The following is a 19,314-nucleotide window of genomic DNA, read 5'->3' as shown; positions in this document are numbered from 1 at the left end:
CAAAAGGGGCGCCTGGGTGGCTCAGTGGGTTAAGACTCTGCCTTCAGCTCAGGTCATGATCCCAGGATCCTGGGATGGAGCCCCGAATCAGGGCTCTCTGCTCAGCGGGGAGCCTGTTTTCTCCTCTTTCTAAGCCTGTCTCTCTGCCTACTTGTGATCTCTTATCAAATAAATAAATAAAATAAAATAGAAAAGAAAAAAAGCCGATCAAAAACAAAATCTCTGGCAACTAGTTGGATCAGGCTTGAAGTTTATAATAGAAAAGCTCTTACAACCACTTTCTTAAGTTTGTCTCTATTTTTTTAAAAAGATTTTATTTATTTATTAGACAGAGATCACAAGTAGGCAGAGAGGAGGAAGCAGGCTCCCTGCTGAGCAGAGCGCCTGATGCAGGGCTCATGACCAGAGCTGAAGGCAGAGGCCTTAACCCACTGAGCCACCCAGGCGCCCCAAGTTTGTCTCTTTTAAAGAGGCACGTGGCTCACTGCCCCTACTGCTTCCTGAAACAGATCTATTTTCCACATACATATGGTAAGTGCGGACAGGAATATACGCTGACAGCCATGAACAAGTCACATACGAAATCTACGTACCATACAAAAGGACTCGTTTTCCCCAGAAATGACAGTTCCACAACTTGTTTACGAAATGGTATATCACAGTACACGATACAGCAGGGCATTAATTTTTATAACATCTATTTCCATAAAATTCTAAGTTAAGAAGTATTCTTTTGCTTAATCCTTTGAATTGCACCGAGCACACACATTAGATAGTCTGATTCTGCAGGCAAGATGAAAACATTATTCCTGTATTTAGTATAAAACAGATCTGTGACAGAAACCCTGCACTTCCACACTCACAATGCTCTTTTCCCATGGCTTTCTGATACGTCATTTTAAAGTAATTTGATTTCACAATGCTTTAAAGTTTAAGTGTAAGCTCTAACATCTATTCTTGGCAGGTTAACTCTTGAGCCAACCAACCTAATTAATTACCTCATAACCTGGCACATTTTAAGGCATTGTTCTCATTCTAACTCAACCTCACAGCTATGTTTGAGGGCCCCATGAGCCAAAAGTGCAGCAAAGCTGATCTTAAGGGACCAGGGCACACAACGGTTAAGCATGTTTCCAAGTCTTGACCTATACCCGGCACAGCCTCACCAACTACTCAGATGGCAATTGAGGCAACAAAGTGACAGAAGCAGAGGAAGGCCCACATAGAAGGGGGACACAGATGATAAACACAAGCACAATCAGATCCCCCTTTTAGGTCTCAGTCCCTGGGAGTCTCAGTATTGGCCTACGGCATCGTCACCAGTGGGATAGACAGCGATACCTTTGCAGTCTAGAATATGGAAGGAGAGAGTCCAATGAAGCCTAAATGACATCCATGCCAAAGAAAATCTCATCCTGAAGCCCAGCAGAAATAAATGGTGGGCATTTCCCTAAGGCAGATGGCATGGGGGCTAAGAAATCTACCACTGTGTTGCTAATAGGAAAACACCCAATTGGCTCCAAGGGAGAAAGCTCTCTTGGTAAGCCTTGGTCTTCCACAGGATATGGGACCAGAGGAGACTAACAAGGTCAGGGCCCAGGTGACCTATGTAGGTAGTGCAGGAATTCTTCATGTAACATGCATGGGTCCCTAAGAAGAGTCTATGAACACAGAAACTTCCAAGCAAAAATTTGAATATACGTATTTTCCTGGGAAAAGGGTCTTTCCCTTCTCACAGACCCAAGAATAGGTTAAGAATCAGAGCTAAAGAAAAGGACTAAGTCAATTGCAGGCTAGGCTAAGGAAGCCACCAGATACACCTCAGGGCCATCCAAGTCTGAGACCTTGCAAAGTTGTCACTGAAAAGCGAGAACAGGGATTCACAGCAGAGACAACTGAGCACTGTTTTTGTGCTCTTCTTTGTAGTTATATTTCAAGTTCCTTTCAAAACAAGGCCCTAGAAACCCCCGGGTTCAAGTACGTCCCTGAGCTTGGTCCACTGCTGTCTTGTATTCATGCCTGGGTATTCGTTCACCAACTTTAAACCCCAGGATAGAAGATGTGACACGGCAGAACTTTCCCTTCCGTGGCAGGAGTCTTTTGCTGACGTCAGAGGTGGTGGGGGCAGGCAATGTGGAAAACACACTGGAACTTTCCCTTGGAACTGGGCTGTGATGACAAATGCCTGCCAGATCATCATCATTTTTTCCCTGACCCTCCCTCTAATTTCTCAAGATATAACAAAAAATAATCTTCTTCGAAGATACTGGTAACAATTCTAAGAGACAAAACGCGCCACCGACGTGCCGTGCATTCAGATATGCTGAGGAAGAAAAACACAAGTTCGTTAATAGAAGTTTAATGAAAGGTGGCACCACATATTAGTAATAAGCAATTTCAAAAAGTTAAGATACTTTCAACAAAATAGATGGGTTAGATCTTCCCATCCTTTTTGAAATTGGTTTTTATTCTCTCCCCATTTCTAGGCCAAATGACTATAGCAATACAGCATTTTCTAGCCTGTAACTGCTGGAATCCACATAGCTCCATTTCTTACCCAGGAATTCACTGCCCCAAGCACATTTCTATCCGTTAGACTTGCAGCTACCCATCTCCTCTCTCCCCCCAACGCCAGTCACTTTCAGATACTGGTAAATGCAAAAAGGATTTTTAACTGGCAAAGCATGGCCCATCTAAAGTCAGCCCAAGGGCAGTTTCCAGCCTCACCTGGGTTTAATTCAACTGTCGAATGAGTTGATTGATGCGTTCACCTCGATAGCCAGGTAAGCCCACCTCCTTCAGGAAGCCCACTCTATTCTTGGTAGTGTGACGGGCCACTGAGAGATGGAAAGGACGCAAGAATGCAGAGATCTCCTGGAAATTCTTCCCCGGAAAGGCAATTTCATGAATGAGGTCTTCCAGGCAAATAACACCATACTTCCCTGGGAAACATAAGGGTAGAGATTCCTTCGCTCAACATTTGGCTCAGTATAAACCATGAGGCTCTTACATGGCGGATATGGGCACTCTGGTGGTTTCTTGGGACTCCAAGAAGAATACGACCTAGATCTGACATCAAGACCACCAGAAATCCTTGCTTTCTACCCCTACTGACCCCTAAGTGCAACACTCACCCAGGTGCTCCTCAATCACTGTATTATCCGTCAAAGGGATGGTTTTATTCTTGACCTTGGCTTGTCCACGTTTCAAGATGAGTTCCCGGACAGACTTCAGATTTGGAAACCTATGTGAGACCGAATGAGGTACAGCCTCATCAGGCCCCTGCACATGGTGTGGCACTGGCCACTCAGTCCTGCAGCCTGGCTGAGGAGAGATTCTCCCACCACCCCTTCTTCCTACCAAGATATCTCCTGCAAGCACAATGCAGCTGGGTGCTTGAAGTACACAAGTGAAGAGGGCAGAAAACCAGAGTGGCCCTGACTGAGTAATTAGAAATTAAAATATACGGATATAAACATTCACCATGCAAAAAAATTTTTACTTTCCCAGGTAAGAATAAAACAAGTGCTGGCTTACAGTTCAGGACTCTGGCCTCGGATGACCCTGTACCCAAGATGGGGGCAGAGTTTGAAATTAAATCCCGGCCTCTCCCGGGTTTTCATTTCATTTGAAGGAACACAACTTTTACACAAGCACGGCCCTTAGCTTGCTTCAAGACTCCAAGAGTTAATTGCTCTTCTACCCCCGACTCAGCCCTAGGCTGCAAGTGAATGCGCCTAGAGGGGTACTGTTCATGGTGCGTCAGCAGCAGCATGGGTAGCTCTTGATATACCTGCCCGTGTTCCAAAGTTTCACGGCCAGCAGCTGATTTCTGGTAACCGTGGTCACAACAGAATGTTTCTTTGAAATAGCAGTGAGCTCCTAGGCTTGGAGAACAGCACTCTGGGTATCCTAATGTTCTCCTCATGCTCAAATACAATTTAGTATGAATACACACACACACACACACACACCCCTTACTCACCCCCAGGCCACATAAGGTTCCACTATACGCAGCATTTTTATGGTCTGGGGGGTTACTCTGAAAAAGACACCACTGAAAATCTTCTTCAGGCGAAGCCTTGCAATGGTCCTCTGCACCAGTGAACTCACCCCATTAATCCTGAAATGCAGAGCACAGGGAGTGAGTTTTATCCAGTTTATGTCAGTCCAGCAAGCGCCTACAAAATGTTTGCCCCTACAGGGGATCCAGAGAGCAGGACACAGACTGCGTCTTACAGGTCACGCCAGGAGCTGGCAGGCATATAGAGAGATCACTCTCACATGATGTGGAACAACGCCTGAAGGCTACAGGAACACAGAGATGGGCCCTGATTCTGTGTGTGTAGGGCTGTGCATGTCAAACCAAAGAAGATGACTTGCTTCTGTGGGCAGTAAAGCCATGACAGATTCTAGGTAAAGGAGATACACTCCACTTTCTTTTTTCTTTCTTTTTTTTTTTTTTTAAAGATTTATTTATTTATTTATTTGACAAAGAGAGAGAGAGAGAGAGAGATCACAAATAGGCAGAGAGACAGACAGAGAGAGAGATGAGGAGAAGCAGGCTCCCTGCTGAGCAGAGAGCCCAATGCGGGACTCGATCCCAGGCCCCCGGGATCATGACCTGAGCCGAAGGCAGAGGCCCAACCCACTGAGCCACCTAGGCGCCCCTCCACTTTCTTTTTGACTATCACTGAGAAGAACATATTGGACAGATCTGAAAGTGTGACACCAGAGGCAGGGAAACCCAGTAGTTTCCCAGACGTGGTAGTCTAGGAAGAGATTCTGGGAAGCGGTAGGGAAGGTTAGTAACGGCTCAAAAATATTTAAAGCCCACAGGTTTCTGGTTTGGGTGACTGGGTATGGGAAACAGAAAAAGGTAGCTGTACATGCAGGTAGACTGAGAAAAGTACAACTAATAAGGAAAAAGCTTTAAGAACTCTCTCCAGAACTAAATATGCTTCTCTACTTGACCTCAGTTCAGTTCCTAGAAAGACTCCTTGCAAGGCACCTGGGTTGCTCAGCTGGTTAAGTGTCAGCCTTCCACTCAGGTCATGATCCCAGAGTCCTGGGATTGAGCCCCACAGCAGGCTCTCTGCTCAGCAGGAAGCCTCTTTCTTCCTCTTCCTCTGCCCCTCCCCTCTCCTCACGCTCTCTGTCAAATAAATTAAATCTTAAAAAAAAAAAAAAAACTTTATTTGACAGAGTGAGTACAAGCAGGGGGAGCAGCAGGGGGAGAGAGAAGCAGCTCCCCATTGAGCAAGGAGTCCGATGTGGGGCTTGATCCCAGGACCCCGGGATCATGACCTGAGCAGAAGGCAGAAGCTTAACCAACTGAGCCACCCAGGCGCCCCTCAAATAAATAAAATCTTTTTTTTTTTTAAAGATTCTAACCATTATTGGGGCGCCTGGGTGGCTCAGTGGGTTGGGCCTCTGCCTTCGGCTCAGGTCATGATCCCAGGGGCCTGGGATCGAGTCCCGCATTGGGCTCTCTGCTCAGCGGGGAGCCTGCTTCTCCTCATCTCTCTCTCTGTCTGTCTCTCTGCCTATTTGTGAGCTGTCAAATAAATAAATAAAATCTTAAAAAAAAAAAAAAAAGATTCTAACCATTATTTGACACAGAGAGACTCGGAGAGAGAAGAACACAAGCAGGGGGAGTGGGAGAGGGAGAAGCAGGCTTCCAGCTGAGCAGGGAGCCTGACTTGGGGCTCCATCCCAGGACCCTGGTATCACAACCCAAGCCAAGGGCAGATGCCTAATGACTGAGCCACCCAGGCGCCCCTCAAATAAACTCTTAAAAAAAAAGAAAAGAATGGTCCCCAATTCAGAACTTTCTATGCCTAGAAAGTCCTCCCCCAGGTCTCAGCTTCAAGTTCCTGCTTTAAAGTGTCTTAAACCAGTAAGGGCCTGGCAGCAGTCAACCCTCCTAGCACTGGGTATATTTTCATGCCTGTCTGCTTAAGGTCAGTCTCCTTAACCTTACAGATGAAAACTCTGTTGTGTTCAACCCTGAATTCCCAGCACAACTTGCCTTAGTGGCTTAAAGCCTACTGTGCTCATCTCCCTAGAAAAGGGTCTAAAGCTGAACCAACAGTCTTCTTCAGCCTGTGGTATCTGTCAAGTTCCCCACCTTTGGATGCGTACAACAAAGGCCAAGGAATGTTTATCTGGCACTTCCAGGCCACGAGGTTTCACTTCTAGTCGTCTGAGGCGCACCCTGTCACGCTGCTGCCGCCAGGAATCATGTAAGAACCATTCCAGTCGCTTAAACTTGAGCTGTTTTCCTTTCTTCTGCTACAGAGAAGGCAGACCATTGTCACCATTTTGTATGTCCATTTTTTACTTCTATAAAAGTAATTCATTAGTCAGTATCAATTGAGTGTGTTTCCCACTGTGTTCCTTAAACAAAGCACATCTTCCATGTAAGGGAAAAATGAGACACCCAAGAGAAGGTGGAGTTATGAAAACTCATAAAGTACTAGGAAGCGCCTCCAATGAATAAACACGTTAGTTTACATGCCGTTAGCCAATATTTACCAACCCATGTTTATAGAATCTAACACTGGGTTAAGCTTCATGAAGTACAGAATAAGCATGAGCCCCTTTCATTATCCTGACTCCAAAATACGTAATTTCCAAAAATGTTGAGCAAACAGCAAAAGTTGTCTGCCCTATCTGAAAAAAATACATTTTCTTCCAGGTATACAAGCATGTTTGGTCTTTCGAATCACTTAGTATGAGCCTAAATAGTACAATGTCTATTCCATTTTTTCCTTAACAAACTCTACTCCAGTAGTTTACCTGCAAAAAGTGTTTTATAAATACCTGTTAAAGTAAGACATGAACCATATACCTCTTAGAATCTATGCGGAAAGGACTGTCCATACCAAATCTAGTTCAAACACTGCAGACACAACTCACCAAATACACATTCTAATTCCCTTCTCTTGGTTCCCCATCATTACCTCCTTCTTGTCCAAAAGTGCCTGCTTTGCTTGAGTGGCTTTAAGGGCCTGATAAGCCTTCCTCTTTTTCAGGAGATTTTCTGGAACCAATGGGATCTTTTTTCTTTGCCTGATACGGAAAATTGCAATCAGCGGTAATGTTTAAAAAATAAATGTTAATGGATTTCTAAACCATTTCTTGGTCTTCGAGCAACACCACGCTCTTCAAATTCCTGAAGACAGACTTCGCTGAAACCTGTGGTTTCTGACTCCAGTCCTCAAAACGGACCCCTTAACATTCACTCTTTCCTAAAGCTGTAAAAAGTCATGAACCCCTTGGCCACTAACCCCCCGTTTGCCTCCAAGGAGCTTTTACTGCCACAGCCTTTTAAATCACACTAGGAGCTACGTGATTCCCGTAAAACCCCGTGGGGTTGGGACCGCTGCAGTTCCATCAGCAGGGGTAACACTTAAGCCAGGCTGAATGAACCCAAGCCTGGCACTCTTCAGTCCGCAGCCAGAAACTCAATCCTCTCCGCTCGAGGTAACCCAAACTTCACGGAGTCTCCCTCCGTCTCATCGTCAGCCCGAACTCTACGGCTCCTTCCTCCTCATCCCACCCTCTGTAATCTGGAGTCTTTTCTAATCTTTTCCTTCAGTCCACAAGTATCCTTATTTTCCGCCGCTACGGAATAAACACTGTGGATGGTACCAGATGCTTAAGACCCCACCAGAGAAATTCAAAGCCCAAACACTCACTCTTGCTCCGCCATGTTTCCGAAGCTGCGACGACTGCTCATGCGCAGCCCCACCACGTGGGGGAAGAGAGGCCCGCTCTATAGTTACTTGACCATAGAGACCTGTCTTCCAGCTCCCGGTGTACCATCCCGGCGGCCGCTGCCCGGCGCCCTGCGAGCGGCCGTGAACCGCTGAGGTCTCACTAACACAGGTTTCTGCTAAATGTTGCACCAAACGTTCTTCGCACTGCTTCCAAGCCCTTTAGGGTCATCCTCCAATCGCGCCCGGTTCCTTGACGCTGTATTCGTTTGATGCCGCCGGCGGAGCTAAAAAACGAAGCCGCTTCCCTCGCTGCACCTACGACTTCCGGGGTGGAGGGCGCGCCGCTCCTCCGGGTTTCCCTTCGGCCGCGCGAGTCCGGGAAGGGAGGACCGCCTGGCGTGGTTGGCCCTTGTTGGGTAGAGAGAGCTGGAGCCGAGACTTTGGCTCTTATGTGTGGGTGGAGGTGTTTGTGGAGGACTTCGGGTGGGAGAGAATGCAGCTTCGATTCCATCGGCCTGGCGCGGTCGGTGCGTCCCGGAGCACTGGTCCCAGCGGACCTTGATTTGCTTTACCCCTAAAATGGACCTGCCTAATAGCGTTAGGAGGATGATGTGAAATACTCGATATAAAGCGCTTAGCACTATGTCTGACTGTAAGCAGGCAACACTATGTTAGTAATGCTGGGTCGAAAACTAGAAATTTTTCCCGCCATCTCACAATCTTCCCTGCTGTGGCTCTTACCACGGGATTTGCTGCCTTCTTTCCTGGTCTTCATAAAACAGTGAAAACCCTCCAGCGCAGCGCTGTCTACCTCACTAACATGCATAGTAATCCCCTGAGGGTCTTGTGAAAATGCAGATTTTCATTCAGTGGGAGGTTGAGAGGTTGATACTCTGTTTTTTAAGCGTGCTTCAAAGTGATCCCAAGCTTCAGATCATGACCTGAGCCAAAGGCAGATGCTTAAGAGCTGAGCCACCCAGGTGCCCCTATTTTTAATATTTCTTCATGATACTAGGAGGGCAGGGACCATAACTGCCTCGCTCGTGGCAGTTGCTAAAGGTATAGCGGAGGCTTCTCAATCTTGGCAATACCGGCTTTTTTGGGCTAGATGATTCTTTATTATGTGGGGGCTCTCTGTGCCTTGTGGGGATGTTTAGCAGCATCCCAGGCTTCGACCAACTACATGCCAGTAGCACTCCCATCCCAGATATGACAAAAATGTTTCCAGGCATTGGATGTCTAGCCTAGTATGTATCCCAATGTCATCACTTGACAATGGGCACTTACAGGCATCACCATGGACTTTGTCCTAACTGTTCCACTTACCCTAATTAGATGGAGTGCTCTGAAGGCAGGGAACTTACCTCATGTTTTTTTGTCTTCTACAACTCCTGTCACAATAGTGGGCACTTACAGGGGCTTTTTAAATAAGCTCAAAGCATCATATTGGTATGTGCTATGTAACTAGTCCAACCAGAACGATAGTGCCATACACAGAGCTCATTACCTATGAATCAACGTCAAAGGACAACACAGTCTTTGGAGTCCAAGACTGATACGAGGCTCCTCACTCAGCGTTTCACGTGTGTCTTACTTTGTAAAAAGGCAAAAACAAGGATCATCTAAGTGTAAAACATTTATTAGATAGTAAACAAGGAACAAAAATAAGTCACTATTTTGTAACTGTATCTATGTACAGATAAGAGGTAAGTTCTGCTGTACTGAAAGTATTAAGAAGAGGAGGAATTTCAGGGCAATTAACAATACTGGCCGAAAGAGACTTGGAGGTTATGAATGCCAGCAGATGGTGCTAGAGGCGTACTTATTCCCAGTGCCTAAGCCATTGTTCCACAAAGATCCAGAGGAAAAGATGTCTTCAACCCCAAATTATTCACTAACTGAAAGCATGTTGTTTACTGAGCATTGACCATAAGCTCCAGCACTAGGCAAGATATAAGACCTTTTATTTCGAAGTGAGGATAGGAGTAAGAATGAAGAATAATGGGCCTCAAGAATCATCATTTTTTTTTTTTTTAATGAGTTTATTTAGTTTAGAGAGAGAGAAAGTTTAGAGAAAGAGAAAGAGTGTGTGTGCAAGAGCAGAGGGAGGAGCAGAGGAAGAGGGACTAGAAGACTCTGCATTGAGGGCGGGGCCCCACACGGGGCGCGATCCCACAGCCCTGCGATCATGACCTGAACTGAAATCAAGAGTCAGATGCTCAACCAAGTGTCCCATCCAAGTGCCCCTCTTTTTAAAATTATTATTATTTTTTAAAGATTTTGATTATTTTTGAGGGAAGGAGAGAGAGTTGGGGGGAGGGAATAAGGTGGGGGCAGAGAATCTCAAGCAGACTCCCCTGCTGAGCGCAGAGCCCCACACAGGCTTGATCTCACTATCCTGAGATCCTGACCTGAATTGAGCCAAAACCAAGAGTCAGGTGCTTAACTGACTGAGCCACCCAGGTGCCCCAAGAATCTTATCCTTTTTTAGCATGTTGTCATAGGCCCTTTTTCTTGACTGCTGTAGTTGTCCATTACAAGGGAATGATTAAATAAATTATGAAAGACTTTGCAATTATATGCAATGAGGTAGGTTTTCATGTCCTGAAATCTTGGTGGTATTTTTTATTTTTTGGCCGGCTGATCTCCATGTCCATTTCCTAACAGTATCCTATTTCTCTTGTGTACTGATCTCTCCTTCATCGCGTACTTTGTCAGAGTGGAGTGGGGTATCAACACTAAATGTTTGTCCTCCGAGTATATAAGCTGAAGGGATCTCTGGAAGATCTTTCCAACTCCTCCAATCTGTCCAGTGGGAGGGGGCATAAGATGGTATCAACTTCTCTGGGTTGGGGGGCACCTTGGTGGCTCAGTTAGTTTAAAGTCTGACTTGTCATTCTCTTGGTTTTGGCTCAGGTCATGATCTCAGGGTCATGAGATTGAGCCCCATGGCTGGCTCCACACTTATGAGGAAGCCTGCTGGAGATTCTCTCCCTCTCCCTGTGCTGCTCCCCCTGTTCAAGCTCACTCTCCCTCCCTCTCTCAAATGAATAACTAAATCTTGTTGGTTTTTTTATTTTAGTATTTTATTATCTGACAGAGAGATCCAGCGGGAGAGGGAACACAAGCAGGGGCAGTGGGAGAGGGAGATGTGGGGCTCAGTCCCAGGACCTTGGGATCATGACCTGTGCTGAAGGCAGACGCTTAACAACTGAGCCACCCAGGTGCCCCAATAAATAAATGTTAAGAAACAAAAAACTTCTCCCCTCTGGGTTTTGAATCTTGAGCAGGGTGACGATGGGAGAAACATTGGAGGTTTGGGGTAAAACTTTTAAGAATTTTACCTGCGAAGATCTGGAGCTTCCTTCTTTCTTTCTCAATATTAGTGGTTCTTCAATTTTCCCTTCAATCCTTGTCTTTCCTATAAAACTCCATTATGCTGGTTAACCAAGTGGATCAGTTTCCATTTCTTGCAACCAGGCTATAATAACTCTCAGATATTTGGTTACATTTGAAAAAGCAAGGTACAGAATAGGGTGTAAGAGAGTGGCTCCTGCTTGTTTTGTGGTTTTCGATTTTTGGCTATAGATGTATTTATATGTAACAATTTTGGAAGTATATACAAGAAAGTATTGATGGGGGTTATTTTTAGGAAATGGGAGTGGGGTCTGAAATAGGAAGACTTACATTTTGTGCTGTGTTTTTCATTTATCCTATGTGTATTTGTTTAAGAGAAAAATGGTTAAGCCTCTGCCTTCAACTAAGGTCATGATCTCAGGGTCCTGGGATGGAGCTCCGTACCTGGCTCCCTGCTAGGCGGGAGCCTGCTTCTCCCTCTCCCTCTGCTTGTGCTTTCCTGCTCTCTCTCTCTCTCTCTCAAATAAGAAAATTAAAAAAAAAAAAAAAAAAAGGAAGAAAGAAGGAAAGAAAAAAACTGTCTAGGTAATTACATTTTTGTGATTTACCTGTTTGGTTTTTTTTTTTTTTTTTAATTTGCCTGTTTTAGAAACCTCTTGACTATTTTTTAAAGACTCCGTTCAGGACATTTTGTGGCTCTCTGGCTTGGCTCCAGGGTTCCTTTCCTAGCATATTCCAGAACAGGTTATTTCTGTATTGTCTGCACTTTGGGATTATTTGGAATTGTTTAGGAGATCCTGGAATAGTGCCTTCTCAGGCAAAACCGCCACACTCACTGCACCCAAAAGGGGGCTCCATCTGCAATTTCCAACATCATCCCCAAACCTCTTTCTTGGATAATGAACCTTCTTGAAGTTGACTTCGTTTTGCTTCAAGTTTTCCTTGTTGCTTCCTCAGAGAGTGACATGGGGTTACCAGGAATCAGGTGGGAAAGAGATTAGTGTGAGAGCAGCCAGATGAGCCTAGAGTTGGGGAGGACATGACTCAACATCATGCTGATGAAAGACAAGCATGAGGGGGCCGAAGTGTGAAGGAAAAAGGTGAGAGCCTGTGAAGGGCAGCATGCTTCTGAGGGGCCAGGACAGACCCAGGAAAGCTAGAGTAGGAAGCAGACAACATGCAGGAGGTATGACCAAGAGCAAAACAGAAAAACTCAAACCTCCCCCGAATTATTTCAGGAATAATGGTGCTTAGCTTCTCCCACCTTTCCCACTTCTTCAGTAACCTCATTTTACACCTTAAGGAGTGCAGGGCCGGGGCGAAGCTTCCTAGTTTGTAGGCAAGGGAGTAGAGGCTGAGAGAAACTTAACACGAAGATCTCTAATTATGTGTTAGACAAGGTCCTAGAACCCATTTCTAGGTTCAGCTGCCAAAGGTACTTTCTGCCCTTTGCACTGTTTCTTACCCTGTTGCACTGCTTTCCTGGGTCTTCACAGAAGTGGTTTTTTTTTTCCCTGAGGATCTTCTTGCCTTTGCAAGTGTGTTCAAAGGCCAGGCTCTAGCGCATGCCCATCGGAAATACAGATTAGGGGGGCACCTGGGTGGCTCAATGGGCTAAAGCCTCTGCTTTGGGCTCGGTCATGATCCCAGGGTCCTGGGATCGAGCCCCGCATCAGGATCTCTGCTCGGTGGGGAGTCTGCTTCCCTTCCTCTCTCTCTGCCTGCCTCTCCACCTACTTGTAATCTCTGTCTGCCAAATAAATAAATAAAAATCTTAAAAAAAAAAAACAAAACAAAAGGAAATGTAGATTAGGGCTTGAAGGCCTTTTAAGGGCAGCAACATAGACACAGGCTACCCATATTACAGAAACCACTTAAGACTACAAAGGTGCTCCTACCATTTGTGTAAACCAGATTTCCCCACATATTTAACCCTATTATTTACAAAATGCCTTTACCTTTATTCCTGCACCAAGTATCAGACATTTTTCTCAAATGTAACTTAGAATATACCGAGAAGGACGTTGGAATATAGGCAGCAACTCTACCAAAGTGGTTGGCTGGGAAGAATTTTAGCCTTAGTTTCTTGTCTCCTGAACTCCACTCAATTCCCCAATATAATGCAATTATTTGTGTGCTTTTTTCCTCTCTAGACTGTGAGCTCCTTGAAAGTAGGTGTCAGACCTGAATTATTCATGTATCCCCAGTACCTGGCAAGGTGCCTGTCAACTGCTCAAGCTCTGTACGGTGGCTGATGCTCTCCACCTGCCGCTGGATACCCAGGAGCCCTCACTCTGTCTTGGAGAACAGCCACAAGGGTGAAGCAGAGTCGGAGCCTGAGGCTAGCCACTGGAGGTCAGCGCTCCCAGAGTCCTGTCTGAGTGATGCTGTTTCAGCGCCCCCAGACTGTGGTTTCTTTCTCTTCTCTTTGCCCCCAAATAACCCACTGGCCTCCTTCCTGGGACACAGCCCCCCCCCCCCCCCCCCGCCGCCCATACAAAGGACTGAGGGGTTTAATCATCTGTAAAGGAGATGCCTGGTCTTTCTCTGGGCACGTCCCTGGCGAAAAGAGGCTGATCTTAATCAAGCAGCCAGGGCATCCTGCCTGCTTCATTCATGAGGCACTCCCATTGCCAGTGGCCCAAAGAGGGGTAAGGAATGTCATGTTGGGCACACATTTGTCATTTGTTCTTAGCAAGAGAATCTCAACACCAGGGCAACACTGCAAAAGACATTTAGGGATCCATCCACTGATGTAACTATTCTAGCAGTAAGGATTCTCACTGCTCTTAGTTCTAGGAGAACAACTTCCTGTTTATATATTGGTTACAGAATCTGGATTTCCTAACTGCTACTGCTTTACCAGTGTGTGTGTATGTGTGAGGGGGGCACAATTAAACCATAACGAATGTTAAGTGTAAATCCTAGGCCCCAAAGAAAAACCTAAGGAGTCTTCTACATTTACCCCCAGAAATACATTTCACCCTGTGGTAGTTTCTCTAACAATTTGGGCGGAGTCCCCACTTGTGAGGGCAAGAATTCAGAAGGGCCTCAGGGGGCTGATTTTGCACACAAGTTTACAGAGGTATTTCTCAATGGATCCAATGTGTGAATCCAGAGAGAAACATGTTAATTCTGGCATAAATCTTGTGTAAAATAGTTTTCTGTCCCTATCCCTCAGCCTTCTTGTCCTTAACTGAAGCAAAAGAAATATGACTGAAGAAACCTCCTGAAGATTGAGGCTCATTCATGTAACTTCTCAAATGACTCTATTTTTCCTTCCTCAGTTAAGGACTCATGTGACAAAAGCAGGGAGGGAGGCCAGACATGTACATGACTAACCTTCCTCACTGACCAACCCTGTTGGATCTGAAACTGTTTGGAAAGGCCGATCAATTACACTCCTATCCCCTCACTAGTTAGGCTCCTGTTTGGGAACGATAAATCTATTTCAGTTGAACTCCCACTGAACACTTACCCTTTTCTTCTGGGGAAAGAGCCATTCCTATTTGCAAAATCAAGACAATCACAGTTGCACATTTTCCCAAATCTTTGGCTGTATTGCAATGGTTGTTTCATTTCGTAATCTCCAACTAAACATTTCCTAACCATGGATTAACAATATAGTTACTGACTGGTTTCTTTTAACAGTATTTATCCAACATAACAAAATAAACTGCAATTTGTTATACTTTTTTTTACAAAACATTTTATAAATATTTTTACAAAATGTATACAAAGCAATTTCAAGTGAGACATACTATACAAATGAAGGTATTTAAGCAAATAAAGCCCACACCACACTGACAGTGAGTGACGCGTCCTCTATAAGTCAAGTCAGTCTGTAAGGCCTCCCTAATCTAACAAAATCTACTAAATTCTTCAGAGCTAAAATAGTTCTTTTTCGTAATTGCCAGTTTAAAATTTGCTTTATCTTTAGGCAGTACTTAAGGACACAGAAAATCAAATGCTTAATAACAAATGCACACTTTTCCACAACAACAACAGAAAAGAAAAAAAAAAAGAAAATGATTTTTGTTACTGAGTACAAGTAGTTCTAAAACTTAACCTTGACTAATGAACCTGAACAACTGAAAGTTGGCCGTCCGAGGCGGAGCTCCCTTACCCTTCGCCAGAGGGGGCTCGACATGCGAGTTATGACCCATGTGTGCATAACCTAATCACAGGATAAAATACATTTTCGTAAATCTTCATTTGTCATTATCTAGAATCTTTCCTCCATAGAAAGTAAACTTACATACAAGGACACAAAAATTTACAAGTTTCATTTTGGTGAATTAGGCTCTCCGTTTGCTAGACCAATGTTAGGGCTTGAAAGACCCTCTGAGATGGTATTTAGAAAGGCAGGAGTTGGGGTAGGAGGGGAGGATAGGGAAGAAGAGGAGGTGACAAATGTACATGAAGTTTATCTTTTCTCTTAAGAATTCCACTGATTGGCAGTAATTAATGTAACCCATTAGTTGCCTACGTGACGGCTTCCAGGTAGAGTTCCACAATGAGAAGAATTTGATTAGGAAGGACCATCTTTAAGTCTTGCTAGGGATGAGGGGAGCATGAGTCCTAAGAGAAGAAGAGCCTACGAAATCATGGGGTTCAGGGCAGAGTGTTATCCCAGGGCTGCCCAAACAGAAAGTTCCAACTGGCAATACCAACTTATTCTTCTAATATGTTACAATACAGGAAAAAGGGGAAGTCTGCAACTTGGACATTGGCACAAATAAGGAAAAAATGGGAACCCTAAAATGGCCCAGATTTTCCAAGTTCTATTGGCTGGGGTGGCGGTGGGGGGACAAGGACAAGGTACTTTGCTTTTATGAAGACTGGCTGTCTGAGGGGGCTCCTTCGAGGGCAATGCGGGGGACAGAGAGGGACAGGGAGAGTCTGGGTCTTCTGCTGCCATGTTTTCCAATAATCAGAAGCCTTCCTTTCCATCGCAGGCCAATCTGGAGAAGAAGCGCCCAACATGATGACAATGGGGGTCATCCCCGTTCTGGCAACATCAGAAACAGATGCTGGCACCGTGCGAGAGTGGAGACCAACGGGTGCACCTCTAAAGCCAGAGAGATCAACAGAATAAATGAGAGAGTGCATGCACATGGGAGGAAGAGTGGGTGTGTCCACACTGTCACCAGAGTGAGCTCTAGATCTGAACAGCTCCGGTACCCGCATGCCCGCGTGGGGTAGGGTGCGTATGAAATAGTTATGTCGCCTTCCCAACGATGGGAGAGACTGGCTGGTTACAGTGACGCTGAGGATGAAGGGAACAGCAGAGATGGGATGGGATGACTGGGGACAAGAACACAAGCAAGGAAAACGGGAAAAGCTCCCTGAAAAGAAATATAAATAAAGCAGTAAGTCATGTTCACTAATATGAACACGGGCCGCACACAGACCATGACAGGGCATGTCCTTTGGCTCTCAAGTGGGAATCCCGTGTCTCAGATCTTTTCTTTCAGTGGGGGGGCTGGCTGGTTACTTTGGTTTGTCTGTGTTTTGGTAATGATTGCTGCCGGGGGACGGGGAGTGACTACTGTTCTCAGACAAGAAGCAAAAACAAGGCCAAAGTCCCCTTAAAGTTTAAACTGAAAAATTACAACACAGTTTTCGAATGAAAGTGCTTTGGACGCTTGGCTGTTGGTGGGAGAGGCGGGTGGAGAGGTTAAATGAAAGGAAACCCAGCAACAAACAAAAACATACAGCATATGTTGACTATATCCAATTAGAAAATGCAAAACGCTTGTTTTTTTTTCTCAATAGTTCACATATATATGCTTTTACATATATACATATTATATTCCTCAAGGCTCTATCCCGGCCTCCCCTGTACACTGTGCCACTTAACTGGTTTCCGTTTTCCTTTATTTAGCCTGGTGAAATGATCTCAAGTCATGCTGTTGCAACTAAGAACAGAGCATTCTCTAGATGAAACTCAACACGCATCGGCTGAAAAGCATGAGGCTTTGCTCTGGGAGCGTCAGAAAAGCACTTGAACGATGAGCAAGGAAGCCCTGCACGTGCCCTGCTGGTGTGCTACTGGCTGCTTCTTGGGGAGGGTGGGGGGTGTGCTGCGGCGTCCCCGGCAGAGCAGCCGGCAACTCACCGCTCAGGGATGGCTGAGGGGGCACGAGCCGGTGGTCCACCCTCCCGACGACGATGACAACAGACCCCAAACGGCAACATTTGGAGATGCGGTGGGATATTCTTTAAAAAGTAGCTTCTATCAGTCCTGTTTGATTTTCTTTAATAATAAGTCTGTTCTTTTCAAATGACTTATGATTGTCAGAATTTTACCCAGGGCCAAGTGTACTGTGATCTCAGCGAGTTAACGGTGTTTTGTTTCGTTTTAAATTAAAACACGTAAACAAACACAGAAATGACTATTAATAAGCACTTTCGTAACACTTGAAATGTGTTGGGCCTATCAGACTGCTCTCTAACAAGGATTCGTTTCGCGAAGGGATCTCCCTGTAACCACGACGAGTATTGCTCTGAAACAAAGAATGGGATCGAGATCAGAAAGAACCACCTGTGATGAAAGATCAAGCAGGCTGGAGACAGGAGACCGCTTCCATTTGCTTTTGCCAGGAAAGAACGTGACTTGTCCGGGGCTGGGGTCTCGGGGCGGGTAGAGAAGGGCTGTGGCTATTAACACTCCAGGATACTATTTACAGCTGCTTCTAAAATGGAGTCAGTTTCTACAATGCCTTCACTGTGGTCCGGGATGAACTTTTCCAGGCAGTTTTCCTGCGAAGCCATTGGAGAAAAGTTGGGGAAATCTAACTCAACCGAGCCGCTAACCGCGGGGTCACTCTGGGGCTGCCGCCCAGCCTTTTTGAGTTCCAAGATGTTCTTAAATGTTGTTTCTAAACTCTTAGTGAGCTGCAGATCTGGCTGGGGCTCGCCCGACCCTTTCATGATGTCTGTGTGTAAAACTTCATTCTTTGGAGAATTCCTCAGAGTTTTGTCCTGGAAGGAATTGTTACACGTCATCTCCAAGTGAGAATCTGCTAGGATACTGGAGAGTTTGCTCTCAGTTCCATGATCCACTCGGGATGAGGTTTTCCGGGGCCCTTCGGGGCCGGGAGAGCACTCGCTGGCCTTCAGGGATTCTCTCCGGCTGCCCTTCTCCTCGGACGCACTCCGGTACTGAGCTAAGCCCGCCTTATCAAATTTCAGTGCTCTGCCGAGGCATTCAGTTTTTTTAGAAATGTTTCCTTCTGCGGAGACCACAATGTGATTAGGCACTAGATGAAATTGGTCATGATTCGTTGGTTCTGCCAGGCCTGGTTTAGCTCGGTCTCGGCCCTGGGCCTTGGCGGTCAGGTGTAGAGAGCTGGCGGCTTTGCTGCCATGCTGGTCACTCCGGCCAAACTGGGTCTCGGGAGCAGCTTTATCAAGTTTGAAGGAACAACAGAAATCAGCCTGAAAACCCTCTGGAAATGGGAACAAAAAGAACACTGAGTGAACTCTGCAGGAAGGACTCTACAACAGACCCCCCAGTGGGTCAGATGCAAACCCAGCCCAGCCCAGTGAGCCAGTCCCTCGTGTCCAGGAACATGCAGGGGCACAACACTTGAAGGGGCTTCCTGAACAGTAGCCCGGGCTTCCAGACAAGAAGCTTAACCTCTTTGACCAGGAAGATGCGTGGTGACAAATGGGAAAACCAGATGAGCCAAAAGCTCCGCTTTGTCTTGATTTCTTTTTTTTTTTTTTTTTAAAGATTTTATTTATTTATTTGAGAGAGAAACAGTGAGAGAGAGCATGAGCGAGGAGAAGGTCAGAGAGCGAAGCAGACTCCCCATGGAGCTGGGAGCCTGATGCGGGACTCGATCCCGGGACTCCGGGATCATGACCTGAGCCGAAGGCAGTCGTCCAACCAACTGAGCCACCCAGGCGTCCCTTGTCTTGATTTCTTAGTGTTCTCTTTCTTGTTGTTTTTTTTTTTTAAGTTTATTTACTTATTTATTTAAATAAGCGCTACATCCCACCTGGGACTTGAACCTACAACCTTGCCATCAAGAGTCGCATGCTCTACCGATTGAGCCAGCCAGGTGGCCCTCTTAGTGTTATCTTTAGCTAGTTTTTTTATTTTTTATTTTTTTAAAAGATTTTATTTATTTTATTTGACAGAGAGAGAGAGATCACAAGTAGGCAGAGAGGCAGGCAGAGACAGAGGGGGAAGCAGGCTCCCTGCTGAGCAGAGGGCCCGATG

The 19,314-nt window shown here is 45.6% G+C and overlaps 2 protein-coding genes and 1 long non-coding RNA gene across 7 annotated transcripts in view; 1 reads left to right on the top strand and 2 right to left on the bottom strand.

Moving 5' to 3' along the window:
* Window positions 1-637: 637 nt before the first annotated feature.
* RPL7L1 (ribosomal protein L7 like 1) lies at window positions 638-7,813 on the bottom strand. Of its 2 annotated transcripts, none has more exons than XM_032340001.1 (7): window positions 7,704-7,813; window positions 6,966-7,074; window positions 6,131-6,294; window positions 3,986-4,123; window positions 3,135-3,244; window positions 2,728-2,942; window positions 638-2,323 (listed from the first exon to the last, which is right to left on the bottom strand). In XM_032340001.1, the coding sequence occupies exons 1-6, from the start codon at window positions 7,742-7,744 to the stop codon at window positions 2,734-2,736; spliced, it is 771 nt and encodes a 256-aa protein (XP_032195892.1). In that variant the 5' UTR covers window positions 7,745-7,813; the 3' UTR covers window positions 638-2,323; window positions 2,728-2,733. The 2 variants fall into 2 exon arrangements, with proteins under 2 accessions (XP_032195892.1, XP_032195893.1); XM_032340002.1 differs by having other exon boundaries at window positions 6,131-6,291.
* Window positions 7,807-16,125, top strand: LOC116588636. The gene is made up of 3 exons (XR_004285027.1): window positions 7,807-7,893; window positions 13,235-13,436; window positions 16,040-16,125. It is a non-coding gene; the product is annotated as an uncharacterized LOC116588636 (long non-coding RNA).
* Window positions 14,621-19,314, bottom strand: part of BICRAL (BRD4 interacting chromatin remodeling complex associated protein like) — a 94,141-nt gene continuing 89,447 nt past the window's right edge. For all 4 annotated transcript variants that reach the window (XM_032339996.1, XM_032339997.1, XM_032339998.1 and 1 more), the window contains one exon: window positions 14,621-18,535. In XM_032339996.1, the coding sequence (XP_032195887.1) occupies window positions 17,748-18,535 (788 nt within the window). In that variant the 3' untranslated portion in view covers window positions 14,621-17,747. The remainder of the gene's footprint in view (window positions 18,536-19,314) is intronic.

The sequence above is a fragment of the Mustela erminea genome, chromosome 4 (genome assembly GCF_009829155.1).
Source record: "Mustela erminea isolate mMusErm1 chromosome 4, mMusErm1.Pri, whole genome shotgun sequence".
Classification (NCBI taxonomy): Eukaryota; Metazoa; Chordata; class Mammalia; order Carnivora; family Mustelidae; genus Mustela; species Mustela erminea.
The sequence above is the reverse complement of the archived record's forward strand: the minus strand, read 5'-3'. Positions and strand labels throughout refer to the sequence as shown.

Excerpts from the sequence above, each read along its gene's own strand:
- RPL7L1 (XM_032340001.1), bottom strand. The coding sequence starts at position 7,744 with ATGAGCAGTCGTCGCAGCTTCGGAAACATGGCGGAGCAAGA. Across the intron at positions 7,075-7,703 it reads GGAAACATGGCGGAGCAAGA|GCAAAGAAAAAAGATCCCAT; the intron begins GTGAGTGTTTGG and ends TTTCCGTATCAG. Across the intron at positions 3,245-3,985 it reads GAACCTTATGTGGCCTGGGG|GTTTCCAAATCTGAAGTCTG; the intron begins GTGAGTAAGGGG and ends GGTCTCACATAG.